Source organism: Acanthaster planci, linkage group LG01 (genome assembly GCF_054643075.1).
Source record: "Acanthaster planci isolate LZ-2023a linkage group LG01, COTS_SCS, whole genome shotgun sequence".
In the NCBI taxonomy this organism is placed as follows: domain Eukaryota; kingdom Metazoa; phylum Echinodermata; class Asteroidea; order Valvatida; family Acanthasteridae; genus Acanthaster; species Acanthaster planci.
In genome coordinates, this window is record NC_141777.1 from 39,548,361 (window position 1) to 39,576,311 (window position 27,951).

At 38.5% G+C, this 27,951-nt stretch overlaps 2 protein-coding genes across 7 annotated transcripts; one reads left to right on the forward strand and one right to left on the reverse strand.

Annotated features, from left to right (window-relative positions):
• sde2 (SDE2 telomere maintenance homolog) lies at positions 1 to 13,199 on the forward strand. The gene is made up of 7 exons (XM_022237410.2): positions 1 to 214; positions 4,276 to 4,393; positions 5,404 to 5,515; positions 5,993 to 6,162; positions 6,708 to 6,819; positions 7,580 to 7,949; positions 9,158 to 13,199. Exons 1-7 carry the CDS (start codon positions 110 to 112, stop codon positions 9,374 to 9,376), a joined length of 1,206 nt encoding a protein of 401 aa, XP_022093102.2. The 5' UTR covers positions 1 to 109; the 3' UTR covers positions 9,377 to 13,199.
• LOC147800743 (uncharacterized) lies at positions 13,116 to 27,887 on the reverse strand. Of its 6 annotated transcripts, XM_087140125.1 has the most exons (19): positions 27,780 to 27,887; positions 25,723 to 25,867; positions 24,735 to 24,933; positions 24,104 to 24,222; positions 23,449 to 23,569; positions 22,990 to 23,234; positions 22,480 to 22,605; positions 22,153 to 22,266; positions 21,540 to 21,677; positions 21,068 to 21,181; positions 20,670 to 20,846; positions 18,874 to 19,025; positions 18,322 to 18,468; positions 17,531 to 17,695; positions 16,185 to 16,352; positions 15,650 to 15,927; positions 15,157 to 15,334; positions 14,398 to 14,602; positions 13,116 to 14,112 (listed from the first exon to the last, which is right to left on the reverse strand). In XM_087140125.1, exons 2-19 carry the CDS (start codon positions 25,862 to 25,864, stop codon positions 14,075 to 14,077), a joined length of 2,826 nt encoding a protein of 941 aa, XP_086996251.1. In that variant the 5' UTR covers positions 25,865 to 25,867; positions 27,780 to 27,887; the 3' UTR covers positions 13,116 to 14,074. The 6 variants fall into 6 exon arrangements, with proteins under 6 accessions (XP_086996251.1, XP_086996248.1, XP_086996242.1 ...); XM_087140122.1 differs by having other exon boundaries at positions 15,157 to 15,927; positions 24,735 to 24,882; XM_087140116.1 differs by having other exon boundaries at positions 15,157 to 15,927; positions 20,673 to 20,846.
• Between the last annotated feature and the right edge of the window lie 64 nt (positions 27,888 to 27,951).

The following is a 27,951-nucleotide window of genomic DNA, read 5'->3' on the forward strand; positions in this document are numbered from 1 at the left end:
ATTAAATACGAATGTGAAACGCAGACCGAAGGGAAGTTACGGCTGAATCTACTCATTTTTACTTGGAGAAAACAAACGTTACTTAAGGACTTAACACACTACCTTCGAAATGTCTGTCTTTGTGAGAACTTTTAGTGGCCGTACGCTTTGTTTTCAGTCGCATGCTAGTTGTTACAATGGAGAAAACTTGACACAAAAAATCGGCGAATTAGAGGTAGGCTTGGAATTGCATATTACCTAGGGGGGTGTCGGTCACTTCGCCCCATTTCCACTTCGCCCCATTACCACTTTGCCCCATTGATTATCGTTCATTCTGTTCTTCAGTAACAGAGGCATAGGCCTAGATGCAATAAACAAAAACATCGATGTTTGAGTACCCAAATAACAATCGGATAATCCAACTTATAAAGGCATAAACAATGATTCCAACTTCCCAACCACCCAGACCCAAATTTTTTGTGTTTCGTTGTCGCTATGGTAAAAACACGAGCGCAAAGCACTGGTTCCCGCCGCCCCACACCTGTGTAAGAGAATGCGTGATGGAGTCTGGCGACCAGTCTATTCATGCTGCGGCGACCATTCATGTACATGTATGATCCGTCACGCATCGAAAAAAATTAATGTTTGCAAGATTTCTTCACGTTAATTCTTAGTATCTTGTCTATGTGTGTATTTATTTCATCAGTTTAAGTTGTTTTGCTCGTACTTGAAGTGAGCATATTTCCACAAAATTTCCTGCGCGCCAAGCTTTATCCGATCACCTGAGTACAGCTGTCTGGATGCATGGACAATTACCAGAACGATTTGATCAGAATTGTGTGTGTTGCTTTGAAATGAACTTGAAGAGGATAAGAAATAACCTCGATGCTAGTCCAACCATATACATTAATTCACCATAATGGACAACGCAGGTGATATTAATTTAATGCCGTAGAATTTTCTATTATAACTACATGTCGTTTCATGTTATTTGTGGAACTCCTCTACCATTTTTTAAAAGGCTTGTAACACACTCAAAACGGACGGCAAAGTGGAAATGGGGTGAAGTGGAAATGGGGCGAAGTGGAGATGGGACGATTTGGGGATGGGGCGATGTGGGGATAGGGCGAAGTGGTAAGGGGCGACATGGAAATGGGGCAAAGTGGAGATGGGACGATTTGGGGATGGGGCGAAGTGGTTAGAGGGCAAAGTGGTTAGGGGTGAAGTGGAAATGGGGTTTCATTCAATTTCATTCAGTTGCTTATAAGCACAAAAAAACCTTGCTTAATAAACAAAGGTTACAAGCTCAAGCTCTGTGTGATTGTCATGCTAACCAAACAACAGGTCAACACCTTTCCAAAACAATACACATTACAAGAAGTTTTGGCTGATAACCTGATTTGTCAAGCAAGGTTTTTTCACGCTTAAACAAATTTTTTGCTTAAGCAGTGCTAAGCCTATGATTTTATGAAATTGCCCCCTGACAACCATAATGTTACTCCGATAGTAGTCCTCACTTGGTCTCTGTGTTACAAATCACCTTATGCAGAGTCCAAGTTAGGGCTATTCCGACTAGGCAGTGCATATGTCATGTAAGTAACATGCTTTCTCACCCACCATGCCCACGCAACATCAATCATCAGGTCGTGGCATGACCAAGGCTCTATAGTATCAGTGTCGATCTACATGTAGCTACGATGCTTGACTAACGTTATGCATACATTGCCTAATCAAGTGACAGTGATGTCATTTTGAGGTTAATTTTAGATCAAGGCATTCGGACCAACCCTATCTCTTCATCGATCTAATCTTCAGTAAATATGGCAATAATTTTCCAGATTTACACCGTAGACTAGTAAGGCTGCATATGTTTCCAATCATCTAACACCACAGCATTATTCCTTTCAGCTCTACATCTAGGTTCCCTTAAACTTTAAATTTTGTGCATCACTAAGTCCATGAGAATAGAAGTTGCAGATTTGCGTCTACTGCCCCCATGTCCCGATGCCACCGCCCCCCAAAAATCATTATTTACAAACATTTCATTATTTGTAGGAAAAAGACAGGCACATGTCCAGATGTCTCCTTGAGCTATGGCCAACTAATGTGCATCGGATCAGCTTGCACGTTTATTATTTTACTGCCTGTCTTTTTATGTTGTGATGATCCCAATTTGACCTGATCCACGAACTGCTGAAGGGCCTACATGTAGCTCATCCTTCAGCGAGGCTTTCGGTTGTAGTTTGGCAGCATTATACTTGAAAAGTGTCTGTACTTGGAGGTTGAAATAAAATAATGAATAATGAAAAGTGAAAAATGCCTCACGTGTTTTTTAATTTATTAGGCCGCAAATCTACAACTTCTTTTCTGATGGCCTAAAATTTCATGGTGAAATCTTTCCAGACAGTGTCAGTTTTTACCACTAGGTGGCCTATGCAACTTCAGCTTACAAAAACGTCTTGTGCAAAAAATTGGAGTTTTTGCTAATTTAATTTGCTTTATGTAAAAAAATTTTGGTATGCATTGTTTTCGTGGATTTCATGGAGAATATTTTGATTCCCTGTGGGTTTTGGAAAATTTCCTTTGGAAGATGTTAACGGGGTGTTGTTTTGTTTTAATGGCACTTTCAGCTACTCAGTCTATTTGTGCCAATAGCTATATGTTTATTGATAACCTTTAGTAATCAGCATCACATTACGGAGTTAAGAAGAAGGTCCACTTTTAGAAGCAGGAGGAAACCAGAGTACCTGTCTCCGACATTTAGAACAATGTGCTGCATGCTTCCTATGTGTGAAAAAGAGCTGTGTTTCAGGCACATGGTCCACCGGGGTCATGCACAATGCCATTAAGTGATCTCTTTTCCAGGTACTCGGGTACCCGATGTTGACAAAAAATGGAAACCGGTTCCAAAAATACCCAGAAATGCACAGCCCAAACCCAGAGGAAACCTGCAAGAGCGAGTATGGACTGGAAACCAAATGCACTTGAAGCCTGGGCCAATCCCAGACTGGAACCCGGGCCTCATTGAGGCAAAGCGAGGAAAGAACTGCTACATGTACATGTACACTAACCCACTCCCCTGTGTGGATGTGTAGCCCTGTTACATGTCTTTTATGCATACGTGAGAGGCTGCCATGGCTGCTGTAGCAAATATTAGACTGGCTCCTAGTCCACCATGTAAATGATGCAGACTACCAATAAATAATGTTTTGTGAAAGGAAATACATGTAAGTTCTGGATAAGCTTTTTTGAGAAGTATAAATGGTTTTGATAAATTTTTTCATAAATCTAATTTTGTAAATTACATGTATATGATTTGTGCGTAGGTTTTCTTGAATAGTGTCTAGAATGGAAATCTCAGAAAATTTCAAAATCTCATGAGAACAGAATGATGTCATTGTCACTTGATCGAGCAACAGTACAGCATCACTAGATCGAGCCATGGTCACTGACCTTATCATTGCTACACGTAGCTGATTTCTGAACTTTTATCCATCTACTTTATTTCAAGCTTTGACTTTTTCCAGGGAAATACAACGAACAGTACCTTGAACTTGTCAACAAAATTGAGGGGTATTTCATCTAACGGTCTATACAACGTGTACCATATGCAATGTTATGACAATTTTTTTTGTCGCTTTAACACTTCATCAGCTGGCCATGTCAATAGAAGTCTCAGACAGCTTCTGACACTTCAATGAACTGCTCCCTAATTTTGGAATGACATTTTTTGTCTCATAGTTGCGAGATACCAAAAAGTGGGTCACTGTAGATTGTCCTGAGCAGTAGTTATGAAGAACACCCTCCATATTTGAATTATAAAGGAGACCAGTAATCATGATAATTGGGGTGCTAGTATTTTTTGGTTTGCATTTTGTGAGGCAGCTCTATTGTAAGGTTGGTTGTACCGGTACATGTACTTGTGCTACACTATATTTTTGGAGTGAAGCTACATGTATGGTTATAAAGTTTAGTTTGTTTTAATCCCATGGGTACATAAACCTTTTTGCAAGTGCCCTTTCCCTTCATATACGTATACACCTTTAAATCTTCAGTGTTAATATCCACAAGCAGACATTTCTGAGTACGATAGTGGCAATGTACACATGTACCAGTGTTATTTATCACACATCAAGCTCAAAAATTATGTAGAAATAATAAAGATTTGAAGTTGACTAGATTACCTTGAAAATAGCCCACTTCACAAAACTGAAAGTCCAGATCCATTTGTTTAGGGCTGTACAGTGTCGTGAGTGTGAAACTTATTTGTCCCTTTTGTTTTGTTGATTAATCCAGGGTATCCCCATCCATCTCCTGTCCCTCTACCATCATGGAAAGAAAGTTGGCAGCAGTGACCTCATTCAAGCTGGGGATTGCTACCAAGCTCTGTTGTGTCTCAAAGGAGGGAAAGGAGGTATGTAAATTAGAGGTACATGTACGTCATCCTGGTACGGTCCAGAGCTTGTGATGTCTAACTCACGTGGCATAACATTGTTTTCAAACCCTGCAGTGATCTTTAATGGTTCTTTTCTTCTTGGATAAGACTCTTTGCCTATTTCTACTTTCGAGAATACATGTTACATGTAGGTACATGTACATAGCTTGACTGCATAAAACCAATTTTCTGACCTGAAGGACAGTGTTGATAGTGAGAGACGTAGTTTTTAAGACATTGCTATATGGTATAACTTCTCTAGTCTCTTTTGTATTGTGACTGGAGGCGTAAAGCTCCTTGCTCTTGGTTCCAATTTGACAGTGTCTTGTCCTTAGGAACTCTCAGAAAAAGTAGGTACAAGTACATGTAATACTTACAATTCATGTGTAGATAGCTCTCAATCATTAATGCCTCTTTTATTCAAAATTGGTTCGGACTTATTCAGTTTGAAGTACTCTCCAATAAAATATGAACTTAAATTCTGGATTTTTTTTAACTTACTGGCATTGAAATGTTCATCCCATAAACCTTGTGTCTATATATCCACCTCACCTCAAGTGTACAGGTTGAATTCCTCTTTATGTCTGTATACATGTACGTGTACATGTATTCTTTACCTGACACAAAGGAATGCATGACTAGGAATGTTTAGAGCAAAGAATTTCTTTGTTTGCTTAGATGCATTCATGTCTTGGTCTTGGGTTGCACTCTTAGAATTCCTTGATATTTCCTATCAAGCCATCATGCTATCTTACGTACATTTTTCTACAGCTTCCATGATTTCATGTTTTCGTGTTTGGGCCTTCATCAGCCTTGACCTTCAGAAACTTTGTTTAGAACAATTTTGGTTCTATTTTTGTGCTGTCCCCTCACTGAACATGTACAATGTGCATATTGTTTGTCTTGTAGGTCTTGTGTTCATGAATGTATTGCTGTTCAATATGAAAAGTGACCATAATACCTGCTTTGCAATATTCTCATCTTTTCAGGTTTTGGGTCCATGCTGCGCATGATTGGTGCACAGATTGACAAAACAACCAATCACGATGCTTGCCGAGATCTGAGTGGGCGGAGAATGAGGGATGTCAACAATGAAAAGAAGTGAGTATTGGAATTTGTAGGCAGGGAAAATATGCACAGGTGGCACTCTGCCAAGTTGCCATTGGAAACATTTTGTACTACTGTGTATGGAAGTGTGTTTTTCTGTTTTTAGGTTTCTTTTAGCAGAAGAAAGAGTTCAGCCTGTCAGTTACATTACTTTATTTGACATTTTATCACAGACGGCAGCCTGTAGTTGCTATTACAAACCTTGTCATCCTTGATAGCCTACAGTGCAACCAGTATTAGCTTTAATGCTGATTCATGTGTGGCACGAAAGCAAACACAAATATTTTATGTGAAATTTGTACGTCACATGGAATATTTGTGCTGCAAATTTGCACATTTTGAACACATTTCAAATCAAGCAAAATTTGCTGCAAATCTTCAGAGACATATTTGCCTGAAGTACAAACCAGTCTTTAGAGTAAATCTATTCCAGACCGGCTCATGTCATGACTAATACTATGTTGATTGTAGACTGAGTGATTGGATTACCAAGAAGGCAGAGATGGAACGCGAGAGGCAAGAGAAACGACGGGAGAAACTAGAGAGACTTAGGCAGGAACCTAAACACATCTTTGTGGATCCCAGCTATGACAAGCAGAAACAGGAAGTGATTGAGAACCTGGATGAAGCTATCACACAAGGTAAAGAGGGAGTTAAGAAAATCTGGTGTTTAGTGAAGATACAGAAATAATCTGTACATGTAAACAATTGACTGAAGAGATCCTAAAAGAGTTGTGATGTTGTGGTACCATCATTACAAATCTAAAGAAGTGATGTTTACTTTTTTGTTTTTCAAGCAAATTAAAATTTAGAATTAAAATCAGCCTATTAAAATTTGTGAATGCTTCTCAAATTTAGGCATTATGAGTTTCATAACGGAAGAAGAGATGGTATGATTTGTTTTACGTAAGAACAGCATCCCTTTGTTGGGGATATGGCTTTGGTGGATACGTGAATAAATTCAGGCATGCTTGATGTGCGCTGCATTACCCTCAGAATGCACAGTATTAGAAGTGCTTGAAATGAATAAGTCATATCTATTACATCAAGTTTTGAAGCTACCTGAAGGGTATTTATGAGAAATAAATTGATGGCTATGACAAAATCTGAGGAATGACCAATGATATGAAAAGCATCTCATATTTGTGAAGTTAGACTATGATTTTTGTTTCATTTTGCCTGACAGGAATTCAAGCTGCTGCTACTCTCAGTGAAGGTGCCTCATCCTCAGGAGTAAAGACTGTCAAGAGGAAAGCCGAAGCTAGTGTTAGGAGCAAGAAGAGATCAAAGACACTGTGGTAAATGCTTAATCAGTTGCCATTTACTGTGTCATAGGGTTGTACTTGAGACTAGTACAAGTCTTTTCACAATAACTGTCACAAGTGTTAGGTTGAGCAGAGACAAAGGAATGTTTGTTGCAGTTTATTTGAATAATTTGTGACTTGACTTTGGCTGGTTTGTGATGGACTTGGAGGAATTTGAAAGGACTTGTGATTGACTCAATGACAACCCTAGTGCATCAGTATATGAAATGATTGTATCAGTACCCATTGGAAGCCAACAAGCAAGAAAAGGAATTTTGCCAAACTTTTTAATGAGACAAAAAATGGGGTAGAAGGAGGGACGGCGCTACACAAATGAGTACAGGTTTTATATTTTACAGTTTTGCAGAACACTTTAAAAGGCCAGTCTGCCTGGTTGTTAAAATACAAATGAAATGATATGAAATCTGTGTAACTCCAAGCTAACTACTCGCCCTATTCATAAATAATCATCAAAAATTAAAATAATAATTAACTTGCCATATGCATGACTTTCCTTCAAGGTTGTAGGCTACATAATAGAAAAACAAAATAGCCCAAACTATAAAACACGCAAAACAGTGACAGAAAATGTGCATAGTAAATTCAAAAACAAAAGAAAACAAGTTACAGAAGTACAAGAGGTGTGGAAGGAGTTGATTGATGTTAAAGACCTTGTCTGTTCTACAACATACAATCTGAGAAGACTCCAAAACTCACAGATGAGATTGTACTTTGTGTGATTTGTATGCATTAGGATGGGTCTGGAGGAACGTAGTGACAGTGACAGTGACAGTAGTGATGGTGAAGACATGATAAAAATAACCAGTGTCATCTCAGAATCCAACACAAGCAGTGAGTCACCAAGTACTAGTGACAACAGTCCTAGTGTCTCAAGAAACAGTCCTTCCAGTAATGTTACCGATCCAGGGCAAGATTCAGAACCTGAAATCAAACCTATTGTGGCTAAGACAGGGGGAACTGAAGGTAACGAGGAGGATTTGAAGGCAATCAGAGAGGACAATGGAAAATGTGAAGATGCAAACTCATTGTTGAACATGTTACCTGCACCATCAAACAGCGAGAATAGGAGCAGTGATGAAAGTATTAAAGATGAGAAAGATCAGGTGAGTTGGATGAGATTGGATGAATTAGATGAAAATGTCTACTATGTACAAGGTCCCCACCCCCCCAAAAAAAATCAACTCAAAATGAATGTTTATTTTCTTTGAAAATAATTGCCAGACATTGCATTTTTGGTATCAAACTGAAGCTCAGAATGTAATATTTTCAAACCTGTAGGAATTCATTTAAATCTGGTGATGCACAGTGGAGATTCTCTCAATTCCTTAAAATACTTTCTGTTTGGTTCAGTCCAGTGGGAGCTACCACAGCTATCAAATGCAGTATTTACACCATTTTACCCTCCTTTAGCCCGCCTATGCTAAAGTCACTCTTTGGGCCAATTAATCAGCTGCACAAAGATGCACACCTGCGTCACATTGTGCACTGCACCAACTATCCCTCACAGGAATATCAGATTGCACTTTTGTGCTGTCCAACAACTGTGCCTCACTGTTTCATGTGTAGAATTGTGCAGTAAAACAACTGCAGTGAAGAGGACTTCACAAAAGACCCTGAGTCACTTTGTGCCGGCAACCAACCGTATGCACATTGAACGTGCGCATATATGTGTTCCACATAGAAAACAAATGCACCAGAGTGACTGTTGGCATTCATGTATATCTGTGCTGTTAAAGCATAGGAGGGTTAACACATGAGATCATCAGAAAGCCTGCAGAAGGATACTGAACTGGGCAGGATTCTGTTCAGTTAGGTTCTGTAAAACCTCTTATTTTCAATAAACAAACAGGATCCTCTAATAATTCAAAGTGGTTAGTCTTACAGCAGTCAATAAGATCAGCTTTTTGTTACAACTTGACTGAGGTAATCTGACAAGTTCAAGCAAACTTGTTTTCTCTGAAGCAAACTCATCAAACTATGTTGGGTGATAATTTAGGATCTACGTTCAGTGATTGCATACCTACGCTTGCAAGACAAGCTCTTTAAAGTTCCATTTGACAAAATAAAAAATGAGTTGTGTTATGTGATAGAAACTATCCCCGCAGCGCAATACAAGGAACACACTGATGTCTGAAAAGTATGTATTGTTTGCAGACTTTGTATTTTTAGTGAAGTTGCCATCACCAACAACCCAGTAAAAAAGAGCTGCCTTGGAAATCTTTCCAATTTCATACGACATGTATTCTCTTTCTCATACTCCTCATCATTCAACGTTGCCTGATTTTCCTCTCTCCATTTTTGGCACTTTCAGGAGGAGCAACCGTTTGACTTGGACAAGTTCTCCTCAGCAGCAGAGCTAGAGTCTGTGGGTCTAGATACCCTGAAGTCTGCTCTGATGGTTCGAGGCATGAAGTGTGGTGGTACCCTACAGCAACGTGCAGAGAGACTCTTCTCAGTTAAGGGTATCAGTCTAGATCAGATTGATCCATCATTGCTGGCCAAACCAAGCAAAGGCAAGAAGGGAAAGTGAGACCAAGGAATACTGTCATGTCACCCTTTAGATCAGTTCTTACTTGTCATAAAAGTGAATGCATGGGTAAATTAGTGAGATCTCAGCATGTATTAGTTCTAAAATTACAAATGCTTAACACATTTTAAGCCTGGTACCCTTGACATATTGGGGCGTTTGGAAACAGCCCATTGGAATTAGATTTAAAGCCTTTACGACTTCCAGTTAGTCTTTCTGTTGTATCTTATATGTTCTCTCATGTTTACATTTGGCCTATCAGGGTTCCAACTTCCATATTGTAAGCAGCAATCGGAGTTTAGCCTAAAGCATATTCTTTGCAGGCACTTATGTACTTGTGAATGGGGCGCTGAATACTGTGTGTTTGTCACCAATTGCTCAGGAGTTTACCCAAAGTTTGTTAATATTCACCTTTGATTATGTAGAACCTTATCAGCTTTTTTGAGTGTCAGTTAACTTTGAGTAAACAGTAATTCAGGAAAAAGGTTTGTGATCAGTCACTTCATGCTGGATGTCATCTGAACACACAGGGACTATGTTGTAACGTGGAGGATGTTTTAACATTACAACAAATAAGCCTTTTGTGAGTTAAATTTGAATAAAATCTGGTACACCGAAGTCTTTAAATTCATGTGAACATAAAAATTTGAATTCTCTATACTAAAGACACTGTTGCAATACCCTGTGATTCTGAACAAGCTCTTTGCTTAGTTACATAAGAGACACCTTGCACCAATACACTGTTCTCAAAGGAACCAGTCCGTTCCAGAGATGGTGGTCACTGTGCAAAAGCTTGCCCCAGATCACGAGGTATAGCAAAAGTGTCTTTAGTCTGGAGAATTCAAATTGTTATGTTTGCATGTGTGTAATCAGATAACTCAGTGTACAAGATTTTATTCAAATTTAACTCGCAAATGGCTTATTCTGAATTCAGTGCTGCACATAACGTCTGTCTTTGACCCCTTGCTTGAACCATTTCTATTGAGTCGTTACACACACAGGTCAAACTAGTCCACTGATGTTGAGTGTGTGTGGAACCCTCAAGCGGCCACATCCAGGCTTGGAACAAATACCGCTCCATAACATTGTCTTGAAGTATTAAAAAGGTGACAATTTAGTAACAAAAAATGTTGCACAAATCTTGAGCAACTGACCCCCGAGGATCAGTATTTGTAAAGTCCAAACTTTTTAAAAGACCGTGGTTACGGTATCTTGTCATTTTAAAAGTTGGAATTTTGGGCTGAAATTAACTCCCAGGACGAGAGGGATGTGGAATAATAGGTAGATGGTTCATTGGGAGGGTTGCCTTTGAGAAAAAACAATTAAAGGGAGGGATGCATAAGCTCATATGGCAGACTGATTCTTTGACTACACAGGTGACTCTAATTATAAAGAACATTGCAGTACTGTCTTAACAAAATACTGTTATAAGGAGTAAATTTGGAGAATTCCACTGTCTTGATTTCTTCTACAGTCAAACCTCATTAATAAGAGGTCCTCTGGACTTGGCAAATTACTTTGTTGTAAAAAGGAACCATGTATAATCGGGAATGAAAACAAAGGATAGGGACCTAAAATTTTAACTATTTTAACTGTTATAAGCAGAACCTTGCATTAATAGTGCTTTTATTAACGAGATGCAACTGTACTTTCTTAGTTTCTCAACTATTGTAACAAAGTCCTAGATATAACAAAGCAATTTGTGTGGTCCCTGAAACTTTGTTTTGACTGAACTGACTGTAAAATACTCTTTTGAGAATAGTGAACTGTTTTTATTCCTTTTACCTGTTAACTGGTTGGCTGTATTTGTTCTGACGAGTGTACAATATCTTTTATCCTAATCGTCAGTGCTGGAACATTTTGAATGGAAACAAAACAAATAAAAAATCACCACTTAAAATCATTGTTTCTGGTAAGTTTGTTTCCACGGAAACAGCAACTTTCCCTGTAAGCCCACTTACGAGACAAAACAAATGGAAAACTGTCTCTAGTTTCAAGATACGATGTAGTTCTATAAACTAGTCAAATGTGCTCTTATACGGGATGGTAAAGGTGATTGTCAACACACTTCCTGAAGTTCCAAGGTATTTGTCTTTACGTAGTTTTGATGAGTAGGTTAATAATAATCCTGAACAAATGGTAGGTTTAGCTTTACTGGATATCCATTCAAGGTATGGACCATTGCAGATGGCAGGTACCAAACTGGCTTATCCACAGGAACCTTTACTTGTAGGTACTATTTTTCTTCCACATGCTACCCTTGATTTTCAATACATGCGAGTGCTCTGTGTGGTGAGGTTTGCTCTACACGTTGCATTACAGGCATATCTTGACAGTGGCAGTAAGGGCATATTCAGTTGGCCGTTTTAATTGATAAATTGTCCTTGGAGGGCCTTCGTTATTCACTCTGGATTTGCCATAGCTAAAAATCTAACAGAGTGAGGTGTGGTAACCTCATTGGCCATTCTACCTGATGATCAAGTTCAACTAGCCAGTTGGGAAAAGTTATTGAAGCTGAATGCAAACTATTCCTTTTTTCCGAGTAACAGTTTTCCTGTATTATTAGACAGATATTTCAGACAAAGCAGGAAATACCTCTGAACAAATTGAATTGCGAATTGGGATCACTTTTCATTCAACCATGCTAATGTTCAATCATACATACATGTATGAGTAATTGACAGGTCATTTGTGCTATCTGCATCATCTTGAAATCCAGTTAAGTTAGACCTACTTTTTTACCTACAATTTTTTTAGGTTTACTGTTTATCACTCTACTCATCAACAATCATAATTGCTAAATGTTTGTTTAAATATTTTCTAAAGTGGAATACCTTTGTTTGGTGTTCTGCAACTGTGTGCCATTTAAAGGACTGTTTTAGGAGACAATGAAGACGACAATGAAGAAATGTTCCATTCTTGTGTCAGTCGTGTCCATAACACTCACACAAGTCTGTGATTTCAGCCATATATTGAACTTCCAAAACACACAGCCTGCTGTAACAAATATCATTGTCGTACAGATGTACCTCTGCCTTGAATTCTGTTTTTAATTGGCCCAGAAAAGTCACTTGATAGGGTGACATAACAGCATGTCACACTCATCATTAGACATTACATCTGCCAACATTTTACGATGTCACATGCATGTGATGCCACAGTGCATGCAGGAACCACCCTTATTTTTCCCTTAAGAAAAAAAAACAAATAAGAAGTCAATAAAGAGATACAAGTATGGCAAAACAATTGTTGACTGCTGTGATGTAGGATATGATATTTTCAACACCGTTGGAGACACATAGCACCCTTGGCTGTGTCTTGGATGCTATGCATCCCCCGGTTTTTCAAAATGTCATATCACATATCCCAATAGTCATCAATTTTCTGACAGGGATTTGGAATGGTGAAAAAGATCAAGTTTTAGTGAGCAGTGTAAGCAGATATTGTGCAAGCAAACTCAGCAGAGTCAGTGTTTTTGTTTTTTTGACCTTGCTTTAGATTTGGATGATAGATCTTGTTTTTTCCAAAAAGATTTTCTGCAAAACATTATCCCACTGCTAGGGGCAGTTTGTTCTGGGAAAAGCCGGCTTCCAAGTTGTTCGTCAGTACCTTTAACGTGTTTGTTTAAATTGTTACATATTACTCTTAATTTCTATTTTCAGGGATGGTTGGGAGTTCACGTTATATTTCTGAGACACACTAACTTAAGTACAGAAAGCTATACAAGGTATACACAACTGCGTAACTTTAATCATTTTGACATTAGTTTATTAGAAAACTGTATTTCAATATTTGTAATAAATACTGCAGTTGTCCTGTCAGCCTATATCATACCGCTGCTACTTTTTCATATTTTAACACCATTTTGTTAACAGAAAGGTTGCCGAGTGCAGCAATCTTACAAATAATCATTTCATAACTTGAAACAGTTTCCAAATTTAAACAATGCAGAAGGTCATTAATATTTCGATTCTCAAACAGGACTTATTGCAACAAAGAAGCAAATCTAAAAGACAAATTTAAACCTTTTTTTGTAGGTGAAACTTATTCAGATTACCATGAAGACAACCATCAAAACATGCCTTTTCACCAATTATCTCATTCCATTAACAGAGAAAATTCAAAACTTTTAGAGTAAACAAACAGTTGGAACAACAAAATAAGCTTTCCAAACAATATATTAGATATTTACAATTCAAACTCTGAATTCATATACAAAACACGCAAGTCATTACAATAAATATTTTAACAGTTTTAGGCAATACAAAACTGGTCATTGTGTTCAATACACTCCTTGTGCTCTACATGTACACCAAATACATTCGTTTCTGCTTTCACTTCATGAAGTACAATAACTGTATAACCTAGCCTGTGTAGCCTCATGAAAATTTGGAATGTTTTCTAATAAATACTAGGAACCCTGTCATATCTGCCCTGAGTTGAATCGCAATCTCACCTTCAAATACAATACACACTGGTGAGAAGACAATTGACACTGATATTTGGGCGTCTGAATTCTTGGCTGTGTCTGCAAGTAACATCCATTTCCATCATCAGGGCAAATGCAGGAAACCACTAGCTATGGCTTTCATAAACTTATTTTATTTCCAATCAAAGCTGAACAACACATCTTGGAAAGAAATCTCTTCTAGAATCAGTTCTGTTGAACAGTCTCCGATCTGCAAAACAACTTGGTAAGCTTCAGGAGAACAGTGCATCTGGAACTGTTTCGATTATATCTAAAAGAAAAAAGAGGAATACACTAGTTTACAGAAATCTGCTGTTGAATGAATCACGGTTGAAGAAATGCATCTACATGTATATGTACACCATGCCGCTGTTCATTACAGCTGTTTGCAATTTTTTGCACAAGCCTTTTGAACAGGTCCCAAGTGGATGACCATAATTTATAAAGAATTTAAGTTTTACCAACAAATGATCAACATTAATATCACTGTGATACTGGTGTCTGTCATATTTTTAAGATTTCCAGTTGACTATTTACTGTCATGTTAACTACCTACCTTGGGGCAATTTCTTCATCTTCTCATAGTCTATCAAACCGACAGTGTCAACATATTGCCTGAATCTGGCTGGTCTGAATGGTGTTGGGCCAAGGCGGGAGAAAATGCATTCTGGTAGGCCCACCGCCTTGTCAACATACTCTAGCATCTTCTGCTTCTTAGGGAGGTCCTTCTGGGTTGCACGGTCACAGGTCTGTGGTGAGCTCTACTGAAAGGAAAACATTCAGTGTCTTAGCATTAAGCTGGCAGATAGACAAACAGTGGCACAGATGAGTTAGCCTTTTCAGTAAAAAAACGAAAAGAATAAAAAAGCCAGTCACTGTTTAGCTCTGTGTTTGTGAAGGATGTTTTCAAGCCACTCCACACGTAGTGTGCTCTGTAAGATTGCAAGATGTGTCAGAAGATGACATATTGCTGACTCAATGATACAGAAATGACCTGCTGCTCACTACATTCAGGCAATTAAAACAGCACTAGTTACACATGCATAAACACGGCCTACACTTAAAACCAAATGATCACTACTGTACAACAGAATGATGCAATTCCAAAACTTGCTTGCTAAGGGAACATGAGATTATGAAACATTCCTATTTAAGAAATCTCTGTGCTGTATCCCATTCAGCTGAAAGACTGATACAAGCTATCAGTGTTGTATAAGACTATCCGAAAATGTTTCATTCACATTTATTTGGTCTTAGAGTTAGGTCCCAAAGACCGGTTGTCATTAGTGCTTGGTTTTTTAAAAATACTATTTACCTTTACAATATCGGGTATTTCCTTATGGAATTTCTTCTTAGTAGGTCTTCCTGGGAGGTCTCCATTAGGACTGCTTCTCTTCAACTGAGTTCTTGGAGTTGCATGAATGAGATGCTGCATCTCACTGCCACTGATCTGACTGTTGGTGCCATCAACTGGGTGCTGGGTAACCTGGGGACTGAGATAATCACTGGTACCATGAGCTGGGAGCTGTACCTCCTTAGAACTGGCCAAACTATGGGTGCCATCAACTGGGTGCTGGGTAACCTGGGGGCTGAGGTGATCCCTGGTACCATGAGCAGAGAGCTGTATCTCCTCAGAACTAGCCAGACCATGGGTGCCATCAACTGGGTGCTGGGTAACCTGGGGGCTGAGGTGATCACTGGTACCATGACCTGAGAGCTGTGTCTCCTTAGAACTAGCCAGACCATGGGTGCCATCATCCGGGTGCTTGGTAACTACCTGATGAACCTCCTCTAATAGGTGGCAATACCTGTCAATATCAGCTCCGATTGAATGTTCAGCTGCTAGAAATTCATTTTGGTTTTGGGTGGGAGCGGTTGGATGTACTTCCTGGAGGTGTCCCTGAACTTCAGTGGCATGAATCATGTTCTGAGTTGCCAGATTGTCTGTAGTCGCACAGACTGGGGGCTCGGTGGCATTGTCGAGATACCGGGACTGTGGAGGATTGACTGTTTTCTCTTCTTGGGCAACCTGACCAGAGTGAAGTGGTTTCATGGTGATGCATGTTGAAGCCTGCATAGGTATTGGCTGGATGAAGAGAAAACACTTGTTATTTCAGAATATGGACAAAGTATTTTCAATCTAATTTGTGTCATTTGACAAAGTATATAAAAACTAAGTTCCAATATAACATTGATACATTTTAGGAAATGAACCATCAGAAAATTTCAAAATGGAAAAGACTTTCTCATGTAACCTTGTAACCCTCATCTAGGGAAAGGACTTATGCCTTCCTACAAAATGTAAAGTCTGTTCGATTATGAAACTGTATTGAACTTATCTACCTCAAAATCTATTAGTTCCTGAGTATTCTGTCCAGCTGGTGTAATGGTTGATTCCTCTGAGTTGTAGTTAGTCACAATGGCTGCAGTCTGAGATTCAGTGGGGTTGGATGGTTGAATGATCAGGTCATCATCACTACAGGATGGAAGGTCTACAGATGACACATCAAACTGACAGGAAAGAATATACATGTACTGAGTAGTAATTATCGGTATTATCCACAGAGCTGTGGATAATTACTAGAGCACCAACTTGCTGTACAAAGGGAAACCTGCTGAGTGCATCCATGTTTTTGCACATTATGGACACATTAAGATTATGTACAGCAACATTATGTGGCAAACTACTGCTTTTGATTTCAGCAGACAGATTATCAGTTTTTACACTCCAGAAAATGACATCAATAGCACTTCATTTGAAGAAGTATTTCACCATCCCAGATTTATAGATATGACAATACTTCATTTTAACACCTATACAGCACAAAGACTAAATTCAGAAATAAGTTATTTCTGCCCTTATAATCCATTTAATCCAGGAGGAGACAAGAAAGTAGTGACAAGCTGTCCTGCAGCCAAGGATACAGCAACCCTATTGGTTTAAGTTGGAAGTATCAGACAATGTGGGAAGCAGGCAATCTGGGTAATTAGTTTGACAAAACGTTTTTACAGGTGATTGGTCACAGAGGATAAGGATAGACCCAGTGAGGAATACGCGCAGACTTACTGACGATCAATTCTAAATTGTACACTTGAATGTGAACAGAAATTCTCTTTATTTTGAGTTAATGCGCTGGCACGGGAAGTTCAATGGGTGACACATATTGCAGTGCACCACCAAGAGGTTGTCATGGAGAGGCCTTTTGCAGTGCATTATGGGATAGTTGATAAAGTCTCATTCGCTTATTGTGCTGTGTGTAGAAAACTTGAATTTTTGCAGAATGCTTGTTTATCTTGGTTCAAATTCATAACTGCTTATTGTGAATGGGTGATAGTAGTCAAAATGACGGTTTTGTGTCGTGCAGGGAATATGCCTCAATCAATCAAATATCCCTAAATTATGTATTGCTGCAGTGTTGACCATAAACTTGAAAAGTGGCCTGTCTGCAGCAAACCCTTGGTGGCGTGCCGTACTGTGAATCATCTGTATTAAAATCAATTTCATTTTCTCATCCCTCCACTTTATCATACAGTGGAAAATTGATTCCTTCAACATTAAGCTGAAGGTATATAAACAACATGAGATTCCCCATTCTCTTGGAATGCTCAATTTGAAACACAAAGCAGCCTTGGATTTTTCCCAATATCGTAAGAAAGAACAAGGCAGGTGCATCCCATTCCTAACTCACAGATAATTCCAGCATGTGGCCTCCCTTAATCCTTCTAGACTGCCTCTGTGGTGTGCTTGTCATTCGTTGTCTACCTGGCTGCTTCTGCTGTTTTGATGAATGCTTCTTGAGATCTTCTGTCTTGGAGACAACTGATGATACAAATTCTCCATGCATTTTATCTTTCTGTAATTGTCAAATAGAAATGGTACAAAAGAACGTTAACAGTTGCCCATAATCAGCAAGGTCTTAGGCTATTTGGACATTGGAAGTAGAAACAAAACAGTATATCAATTTCCAACTGTACATACAGATCTCTGAAGAAATCCAACCAGACCACATATCTAGCAACCATTATGGAAGGACTGTTGTTCGATCCTAGCAGAATCTTTCTCAAAGATCTTTTTTTTAGGTCATTGTAGTCAGTAAGCAGTTTGCAGCAGTTTTGTTAAACAAACCATTTTTTTCATTAATTGGATTGAAAATTCATGACAATGAATGCTTTCCACAAAAGACTGATGAAGCCCACTGAAGTCAGTATTACATATATATAATCAATTATCATACACGTATTTCCAACCTTTTAAAGTTAGAGCAAAATATTAAGGAATGTTTTTACTTAACGGTCTCAGCAGAATACAAGGGTGGTATCAACATATAGTCAGTAAACTTTGACATTTTCTGAGTACATGTATAAGGGGAAATGTTATGTGTAGTGACATTATGTTATCTAAAATGTGGAAGAAAATTCTGAAAACTGGCTTTGCAAGAGCTATGACTCATCGTATCATGAATAGATCGCATAATCTTACTTTCTTTAAGATGCTAGATGAAGGTGGCAACTCTGGAAGATTGACGATACTTAAAGACATATTATAATCAGGCTCAGGAAGTACTTCATGTGACTTGTTGGATAGGAGGAACTTCACATGCTTATTGCTACTACAGCTACTGTTGCCCTACAAAATGTTCACACAAAGTTAAGAGATAAGGATCAATGTTGGATTCATGGATAAGAACCAATGATGACATGATGGTAAGTTTGATGGTTGTCAATGTTTGCAATGGTCACTGATTGATGATTGACAGTTATAACAATAATGGTTGCATGTCTGGTTAAGAAAGTGTTGCCAATAATGAACAACAAAGACTTTCAAGTTATAAATGGTAAAAGCATTCTGTTGGTAAAAAGTGGAAACAGTAATAATGATATTGATTGCCATGATCATGGTTATAATGTAACTATTGTTTGCGATATAACGGCAGAGATGAGATGGAAAAACAACTATATTTCATGCACTCATTTACATCTGAAAGGATGGCACAATGGCATGCAACAATGTAATAAAAGATGTCCAACTTACTGCTGATACCACAGACATGTTTGTCAGGCTGCTTGGTGTTGTCTTACTTGCAACTTTGGGATATTGACGGAATTGCACCCTGGTTGACATCTTGGGTGACATTCTCTCAGTGGTGAAAACCTTTCTACCTCTAATACTGAGAGGTGTGTTTGCTGAAAATGCAAAATGAAGCAGGTTGGTTAGCACCTGCCTCAAACCTCTAAATTTCCCATCCTAATGAATTCTGAAACACATTTGTACAAACTCAGTAGGAAGGGGTCTTAGCATGTTATCAGTTCTCAACAAAATGTCCAAGACCAGTTGAATTACAGATGCTCACTTATTTTGTAAGAATACTTATTTCTATATAGTCAATCTCTACCTCTTATGTCATACAAAATTTGGCAAAAAATACAAGAAATCCAGTGTGTGTAGAGTATGAAAACAGGGGTAACTGGAACATTAAGAAACAGCAGAAATCGTGAGTGCAGAGCATATATGGCATGGGGTTCAGGCCCCTTAAGCAGGCCCCTGGACAATTCACAATTGTAGATGCTCTGTAGTACAGTTTAAAGCCTCCTGGTACAACCATTGGCCCTTTTTTTCTTGCAATTTAGGCTATGCATATTTTTAATTTTACTTTTTCTTCATATTTGGCTGAAATTCCTGAAGGTTGATATGAACTGGCAACAGGTACATGTACATGTATACCAAAATTGTAAATATCCAGGTTTGTAGAGTGAGTTGGCCCTTTTCCCACCTGGCCTGAGCATGTTTTCAAAATTTCAGTCCTTAAAAGAGTGCACATTGGATACACGTCCATTCTTTTGGATTTTCTGGGAGCAGACTGTTGCCCGCCTGTCCACAATGTATTCCATTCACGTCCATTTCCACAGATTCATAACTTGAGGATCGGTCTTGTCAAAGACTGTCTCCAAGTCAGAACCTCTTTGGACAATTGTACATTTGTGTTGCACTGACATTTTGATGAGTTTATGTCCAAAAATTGTTTGAGAGTCCCATACAAAACAATGCAAAAACCGCACAATAATGCATGACACAAGAACTTTGTGCACCCCGCGCCAGTTAATTGACACAAAGCCCTCTATCAGCGGAAGTGAAACTTTACTAACCTTATTTCAAGCCTAAAATTTACAGTGAAATGAGTGCTATCACGAGTTACAGTGGAGTTTGTTGGTCACTACTTCCGCTAACACAGGAACGGCTGTAACAAGTCCCATTGACACATATGTGAATATTGATGTTTCATTGGTAGCCAATCACAGCACAATGACCGGATAGTCCAAGGAAGCTGTTTACACACAAGACTTGCTCCACGCAGAATAATGTGCACATAGATTTGTACACAATGTACACATGCCATTAAATGTACAGTGTTGTACAGTCAGTCGCTTGCATTATGGCACTCCAGTTCTGTTTGGTGTTGGAAAGAGGATGTGCAAAGTTTCGCCTGGCCATCGCGTTGCGTTGGTAGAAAAAAAACAAACAGAAAAAACGGCAGTTGCACGAGGAAGAAAAACAAGGGAAATCTGGCCCCTCGATGGCAAAAAAGCAGAAAATGAAATTGGACATATTCAACAAAAAAGCAGAAATCTGCACTCATGAAACAATAACTTGCTTGCATACAGTGTGCTGGATTGTGCTTTACCTAGTTTTCATTGAAATACATACCATCTTCATAAAAAGATTTTTTATTGCCCTGCCGAGATGTGATCATGCATAAAGTTCAAAGGAATGAGTAGAAACAGTCACACATGCAAAGATCTTGGAAAAATGACAAGGAAAATTGATCTTACAACCATCAGAACTGGCTGAGACACTGTAGACTGATCTGAAAGCAGAGCCTTTGGTGTCAGCAGAAGAGACTGGTCTCAATCCAGACTTGTATCTAGTTGATGATTTCATGTTGTCAGCAAGTGTAGTTGGGTTTAATGACTGCATTACATCAAGTGTTGGCAGTGCACATGCATCACCTAACAAAATATGTTCAGCCACAATTCAAAAATAGATTTAAGACTGCTTTTATTTTCACTTTTCTATGAAACACAAGCAAAATAATGTCAGGCATGGGCGCAAACAATACACCATCTGGAAAGTTGAAGACAATAATTTTGAAAGTTGTAAGTCCAGAGGAAACCTCTGAGTACCAACAAAATTGACCATATAGAACATTTGATGAGTACCAGTAACTCACCTTCAATTGATGACACATCAGGTATAAATCTCTGATGAAGCATGACATTTCTCCCTTCACTAGCTGGAGTTGATGTGATCTTCTTGGAATCCAGATCAAGCTTAGAATTTTCTTCTATTAATTGAAAAAAAACTCTCTCCTAACAAATAATTGCTCTCATAATATATCCAAAACCATTTGATTTCATTTAAAAATCTATTTGACTTATCATGTTAGCCATTGTGTCAATTTGTCTATTGTAAAAGATTCCACACTGAAATCCTTTCTGACAATTTCAAACTTGGTATTCCAATGCCGTGTTGTTTACATTTTGTCTTGTAGAGCCACTCAACCCTAGTGAGTTACTTACGACATCTTATCATAATAGAAACAAAAGTTAACGTCACTATCTCTGTACTGCATTATTAATGCAAACGTGAATATAAAACTTGACACCAAGTCCCATCAATTACATCTAGGACTAGCGCCATACCTTTGATGCTAGAGATTTCCTCCGTAAGTCCATACTCCTGGATGTTTAGTGCTGACAGTCCTTCAAGTAATGTGGAGTTCTTTGCCTTGATGACTGGCTTTCTGTTGTGCCATGTGCTTGAAACTTTCTTAGGCATTGCTACATGTACATGTACAAGATAAAACAATGGTTGTAATTCTGATTAATAAAGCCCAATGTTTAACTCTCTAATGTATAAAATAAAGAACTATAAACTTGGATAACACAAGCAGACCTGGTTAACCATTCCATCAGCAAAATAAATCAACCTGGATGCTGGGAGGTAAATTTATGCACCAATGTACTTAATTGCCTTGCAGTACCTCATAAAGGTACCTTCTGAGACCCCCTTTTGGAATGGGAGAGGGTGGAGAGGTGGATGAGGATTTCGACTTCTTTTTAGCTTCATGAGTTACGCTTCTAAAGCTCCTCCATTTTTCTATGCAACTGTGAAACATGTAATCATAAATTAAACTGTCATCTTGCAGCATTTCTCATTAATTGTGACGAAAAAGGAATCTTTCAAAGTTCAAAAGGATGATTTTGTAGCATATTGGGACAGTTTAGCTAAAGAATTAGTTTTTGGGAGGTATACCTTTGACGGTAGATGTTCCACTTTTCCTGAGTGTCTTTCTGTCTGATGAAACCTCAGGTAGAACCAGCTGAGCTATTTTAGGAGTTAATTGTTTCATCATCCTTGCCGTTGGTCCTGTCATTGGAAACGTCAAGTGTTTGAGAAATGATTGCATTGATCTCAAAAAGCCTATGCAAAGCTGGAGAAAATCTCTCCATTTCAAATTGATCTTACAGACTTGTATTTCAAAATAAGAAATAAAGATTTATTCAGCTCTCTACACAAATCCCTGGACACTTTAGGTACGTCCTTAAAATACAAGAAGAGACAAAAAAGTAAACCAAGTACCTGGAAAATCTCTTGGTATTTCAATTTCAGAGAAGGCTTCATCATTGAGAGTGTCTGTCATTGTAGAATCTTGGTCTTCCTTGCCTGTGTCTGAAGCCACATGGGTGGAGTCATCAGATGTCTCCCCTGTTAAGAATGAATAATACAAAAGTGGAAAACAGAAAGGATTCATCCACAAAAACAGAAAGTAAATTAGAAAATTATGGACAGAACAGTTAAAAATACAGACATGACTGAAAATTGTTGAAATGTCCTGATAACCTACGACCAAATAGCCAAACATACAAGAGAAGAAATGTAAGTCTATTAAATGGATGGAATATGAAATAAAACATTTATAACAAAGCTGTACTGGAAAAAAAGAATAGCTTAATGAACAAACAAAAGGACAGATATGGTAATGAAGAATAGAAAGCCAAGATATCTATTCTTTCATACCACAACCTGATAATTTCAATCTACAACTTACATTTAACCAGACTGATAAAAAAAACCGAGTTATCTTCTGACCTGATTGTCTTGTATATGTGACTGTACTCAGTTCATCTTGATCACCGTGGGATTCATATGACTGTGTTGATCTCTGGTTATCCACTATGCTACTGTTACCACTAGCAAAGATTCCTTGGCCCTGTAGTATCATTGGAGAATCTTGTCCTCTATGCCGACTCATAGGAATATCCTTCGCTCTTGCTCCAATGAAGTGAGTATCTGGCTTCTTTGTGATTAGGGGAGGTTTGTGTGGATTGTCCATCCTGTCAGAAGAATTCCAAGTAATCACACTCATTTATCACACTTTTAACTGGCAATCAATTATTCTTTGAATGGCATATCAGCAGATCAAGGTACCAACTGCCAACGTCCGCCCAACAAAAGCACGTAAATTAAGTCATGAGTTACAAATTTGATCAAGTAAGCTGGAACTCGATCAAAACCTGCTCAAAGAAATGAGATTTAGAAACAACAAACCTTTTAGAAGGAATCTCTTTTGGTTTGTTGTTGGCCTCAGTTGTACATTCCTGGTCATCACTTGATTCTGGGCCAGACTCTTGGATACATGCTAACTGACCTTGTGGCCTTAATTTTGTGCCTAGAATTAGAGCAAAATAAAAGAATTTGTGGAAGATAACGAAACAGCTGCAATCTATGGGTCATATTAAAATTACACTTCACAAATGGCAAACAAAAAGGCGTGAAGCATAAAACAGCCTTTATGTACACATAATCTCATGGTGGTTCCACTTAGTATAAAAGCTGATTTCTGGCCTAAAATTGTTGTAAGGATGACCTCAATGTTTAACCTTCCAGAAATCCTGTACATGCACACTGCAGTGTTAATTTCATGTTCAACTTTTGAAACAGAGTCAGGTTGGCGTAGTGGTTCTTTCCTCGCCTTCCACCTCTGCTGTTCGGGTTCATTCATGGCTCGGTCCACCTGATTCAGTGGGTTTTACCCACAATTTTTTCTGGGGTTTTCCTCCCATCTCTAAAACTGTGACTGCTTTTCATTTCAATGTGCCTGAGTCTTCAAGTATATGAAGTTGGTGCATCACTTGGAAGAATTTAACTGCTTCATAATTTCATTTTCCAGCAGAAAAAATGGAAAGTTTATTAAGGGACTTACAAGTCCACATAAAAGGAGAGACAACTCGTTTAGGTGCTGTCTTGTTGGGATGCATGACTTTGATGACATTGCTGATATTTTTCAGAGGGCTGTAGGATTTCCTCTTGCTCTGCTTTTTGCTGAAGGTTGTTTAAAAACAAGGGGAACTGTATGCATTTTCAAATAAATAAAATGTTCCAAATCACAAGGGGATTATTAATAAAGTCAACAGCTGTCTAATTGCTTAGGCTATCAAGAAAAGGAACCATACTCAGGCATCTTATGCATGACAAAGGCTTTACTCATTGACACATTTTCAAATTAAAGAAACAATGTCCTCTTTCTAACTTAACTCCATGAAAATTTTTGATAGGAACGTCCCTGACTTTCTAAATTTCAACACCATACAGGAACCTAATGTCACAGCTTTTATTCCCTGCAATGAGACAGCAGCAGTATGGATGTTATAGTTGTGAATCTTTCAAGTATAGCAAAAGCTGTGAATGATGGATGCATATGTTGGCATGATCAAGATTTGTTTAGTCAAATTTCTGCACCAGTGAAGAAGTCTCATCATTGTGCAGAATGTTTGTTTTCAGGACAGGGTCTACTTCTTCAGTTCTGTTAAGTACACGTAAACCTACATGTGTACCTCATGTTTTTGGAGCGGGGAGTTAAAGTGAGAAATGTTTTTTCATCTTCCTCCTCACTACTGGGTTGTGTCTCCACCTCATTACAAACCACTTCAATATCAGCAGGCTCGGAGCTTGAGGTATCTGATGATGGGGAGTTACTTGGTACTAGAGTTGGTGAAATTGAAGTTACTGGTAGAATGAAAGGCAATGTCTTGCCTTTGGAAAAAAATCAAAGAAATTGATACATGTAAGAACTGCTTTTGAAGCACACCTTTGTAAGTGTTCTGTGTGGATTCTTAGGCTTTATGCCCAAGTTCCTCAGCAGTATGTTGAGAATTCTTCAAATAGTACAACATGTAGGAGCTCAACTTAGTACCAGTTCTCTCAATTCAGTTTGTGTGTATTCAAAATAAAATTGTTTTATCAAGGATATCTTGAGCTGCAGAGGAGTTCCCACCATTTTGCACATAACGAATTCAAGGTACATGTACAATGTGTAACCTCTTAGAAGTATCAACAAACCCTAGGAAAAATAAGAAGGAACCAGAATATTCATTTCAGGCTTCAGTTGTTTCCCTCAAATATCTTGGAATGACACGCTTTGTTGCCAATGAATATACGCCGATTGCTCCCTGTTTGCACATAATGAATACATTTGTCAACTGAAAATGTCCTGGATTTCAATCACTGCTTGAAGTATGCAGTCAAAGCATGGTGGTACAGTCAACCACCATGTTTTCTGGGTCTACATGTATGTACATGTGCCTACAGTGTACATACATCTAAGAACATGAAAGGCCTATGCATCGTTTCACAAGTTTTCAACTGCTGAAAGTGCTTTATAAAACTGAGTTTTATAACGTCCCATGCAAGGATAATTTCAGACCAATATATAAAATGGAGTTTAAAAATTGAGCAGAACAATAGTGTAAAGGTATTTTAAAAGTAAGGATTGCTGCGTTATGATGCTTGTGTTTATAAAGTCACCTATAGTTATAAACACACCTGTTTGAACAGTAGATGTTCCGCTGCTGGTATTTTTAAAGTTGGGTGTTGGATCAGGGATGAATTTCTGATGTGGCCGAACCTTGGAGTATGTTTTTACAAATATGCTCTTCTTCGTTCCTGGGAAAAGTGCATCAGCCATAGCCTAATTGTATTGACAAAGACAACAGTATTCAAAGAGTTGGAGAGTAAATGTACTTTACATCCCGTTGCAGTCACTGTGACAAGATGGAAATCAGATGTAGTGCAATATCAGATCTTTTTCCTTCAAAATCCTCCAGAGCCATGGATCACAAAATTTAGTGAAATGTTGTGCAACTGAACTTTGAACTTGATTTAAAAATATGTAAGGCAGATATTGCAACTTGGGAAGAGTTATATACAGATGCCACTTGACACCCTAAGCACAAACCCTATGAAGTTTTTCTGCGCTAATACCTCAATATTTTTGCTGATAAATGTAACTGTTTAGGTCATACTATTGCTTTCAGGTGGTAACAGGAGAGAAAAATTAGTGGCGTCTGTATGGAATTCTTTCCGATTTTTAATCGGAGGACATGTTTGTCCATATTAATTCAGGCCTCAGTCCAAAAGGGGAGTTATATTTGGTTATATTCTGCAGGAGAGAGTTCCAGATACCGACGCTGCTTGACACTATGTGCACAAACCCTACATGTATGAGACTGGTCTGAAAAACTATAAGTATTCTCTCTGTGAATACCTGAATATTTCCCCTGCTACTTTTGGAAAGAGTTCCATATTTAGAGGCCAGTAATTATTCCTTACAGTGATCTATTAGCCGTCAGAAAGCAAAACCATGTCTAGAAAAGTTCAATTTTGGAGGGAAAATACCAATTCTTTTACTTGGAAAATACCCACTATCTCTGTGACTACCCTCCCTCCTATCGGAGACCCATACCTACCTAGTATCGGGGTTGAAAATGCTCCCATTGGAAATTTTTCAAACCAGTCTCATAGGATTTGTGCTTAGGGTGTCAAGCGGCATCGTTGGGTCTGACGCATGAGCAATGTAATAAACACAAACGGCATAAACAGTATGATCATCGTTGGGTGGAACCGAGAAATTGGTGGGTGAAAATATCATTTTTTCAAAAAAATATTCAGTGTCATGCTCTGAAACCCTGAGTGACTTTGAGTTCTCGAAAAAAGGTTCAACTATGACTTCCGCCATGGTTCAACAATGGTAGGCATGGGAGGTACATGTACCTACTAGGCCGGCATCTGTATTGAGTCAGCAATATGTCGTTAATTAGCATTAATCAGTTAATATGAGACATTAATATGGATGATTACGACAAAACTCCTCTCTCTACGTGCATTTCTGAAAAAAGTCACAAAATACAGTGCCACCAAATCTGCGCCCGTTGGCGTCAACGGGAATCTCAAAATAAGGTGTGAAGCACTTTTTCAGATTCTGTATTTTTGAGGGGCACTCAACTTGAATATTTGGCGAAAGTTGATCGAAGTCATCATTAGTGCCTGTACTGGACGTCCAACATAGAATGTAAATGAACAGCTAGCCCAGGTAGACTCCCTGACCATACTACGTTACGGAGGTAATGAAATGAAGACGATGTCCAACTGGGCTAATGAACAGCAATTAGGCCTATTTATCCATTTTCTAGACAATTTCAACTGGTTCATTTTTGTATTTCATCTAGGCGTAAACCTAACCTCAGGCCTCAAAACTTTATCCTCCGTTGATATTTTTCCCGAATTCTCCCTGGAAAAGCTTTTAATTCGCACATAGGTGCAAAAAGAAAAACGTTGAAGTGAAAAGCGATCATCGACAGCACATTATCGTCAGTGCATGGCCCTATTCATGCTATTGTATGCGCGAATTTAGGGTAAGCCTAGGCCTTTGGCTCTACTCCAGGATACTCGATAGGCCTAGGGCCTTCTACATTAATTCACAAGATGACAGCCAAAGAATACTCTCAATTTTAAACCTCAAAAACAAACCTAAACTTTGGGCATTATCCTACTGTCACTGACACGATGTGTTTTATAGCTCCATGAATGAAAATAACACTTACGAATGCGTTTCTAGATCCGTCTTCTTGGTTGACAGCGGTCTGGAGTCTTGTGTATGCGGTGCCGATGGTGTACTAGACTGCGCCAGGCATGGCAGGCAGTACTAGGTTAGCTTGGTATCCTGCACTGGGCATTTTAAACTATACCACTCATTTTGGTGTATTACTTGAACAT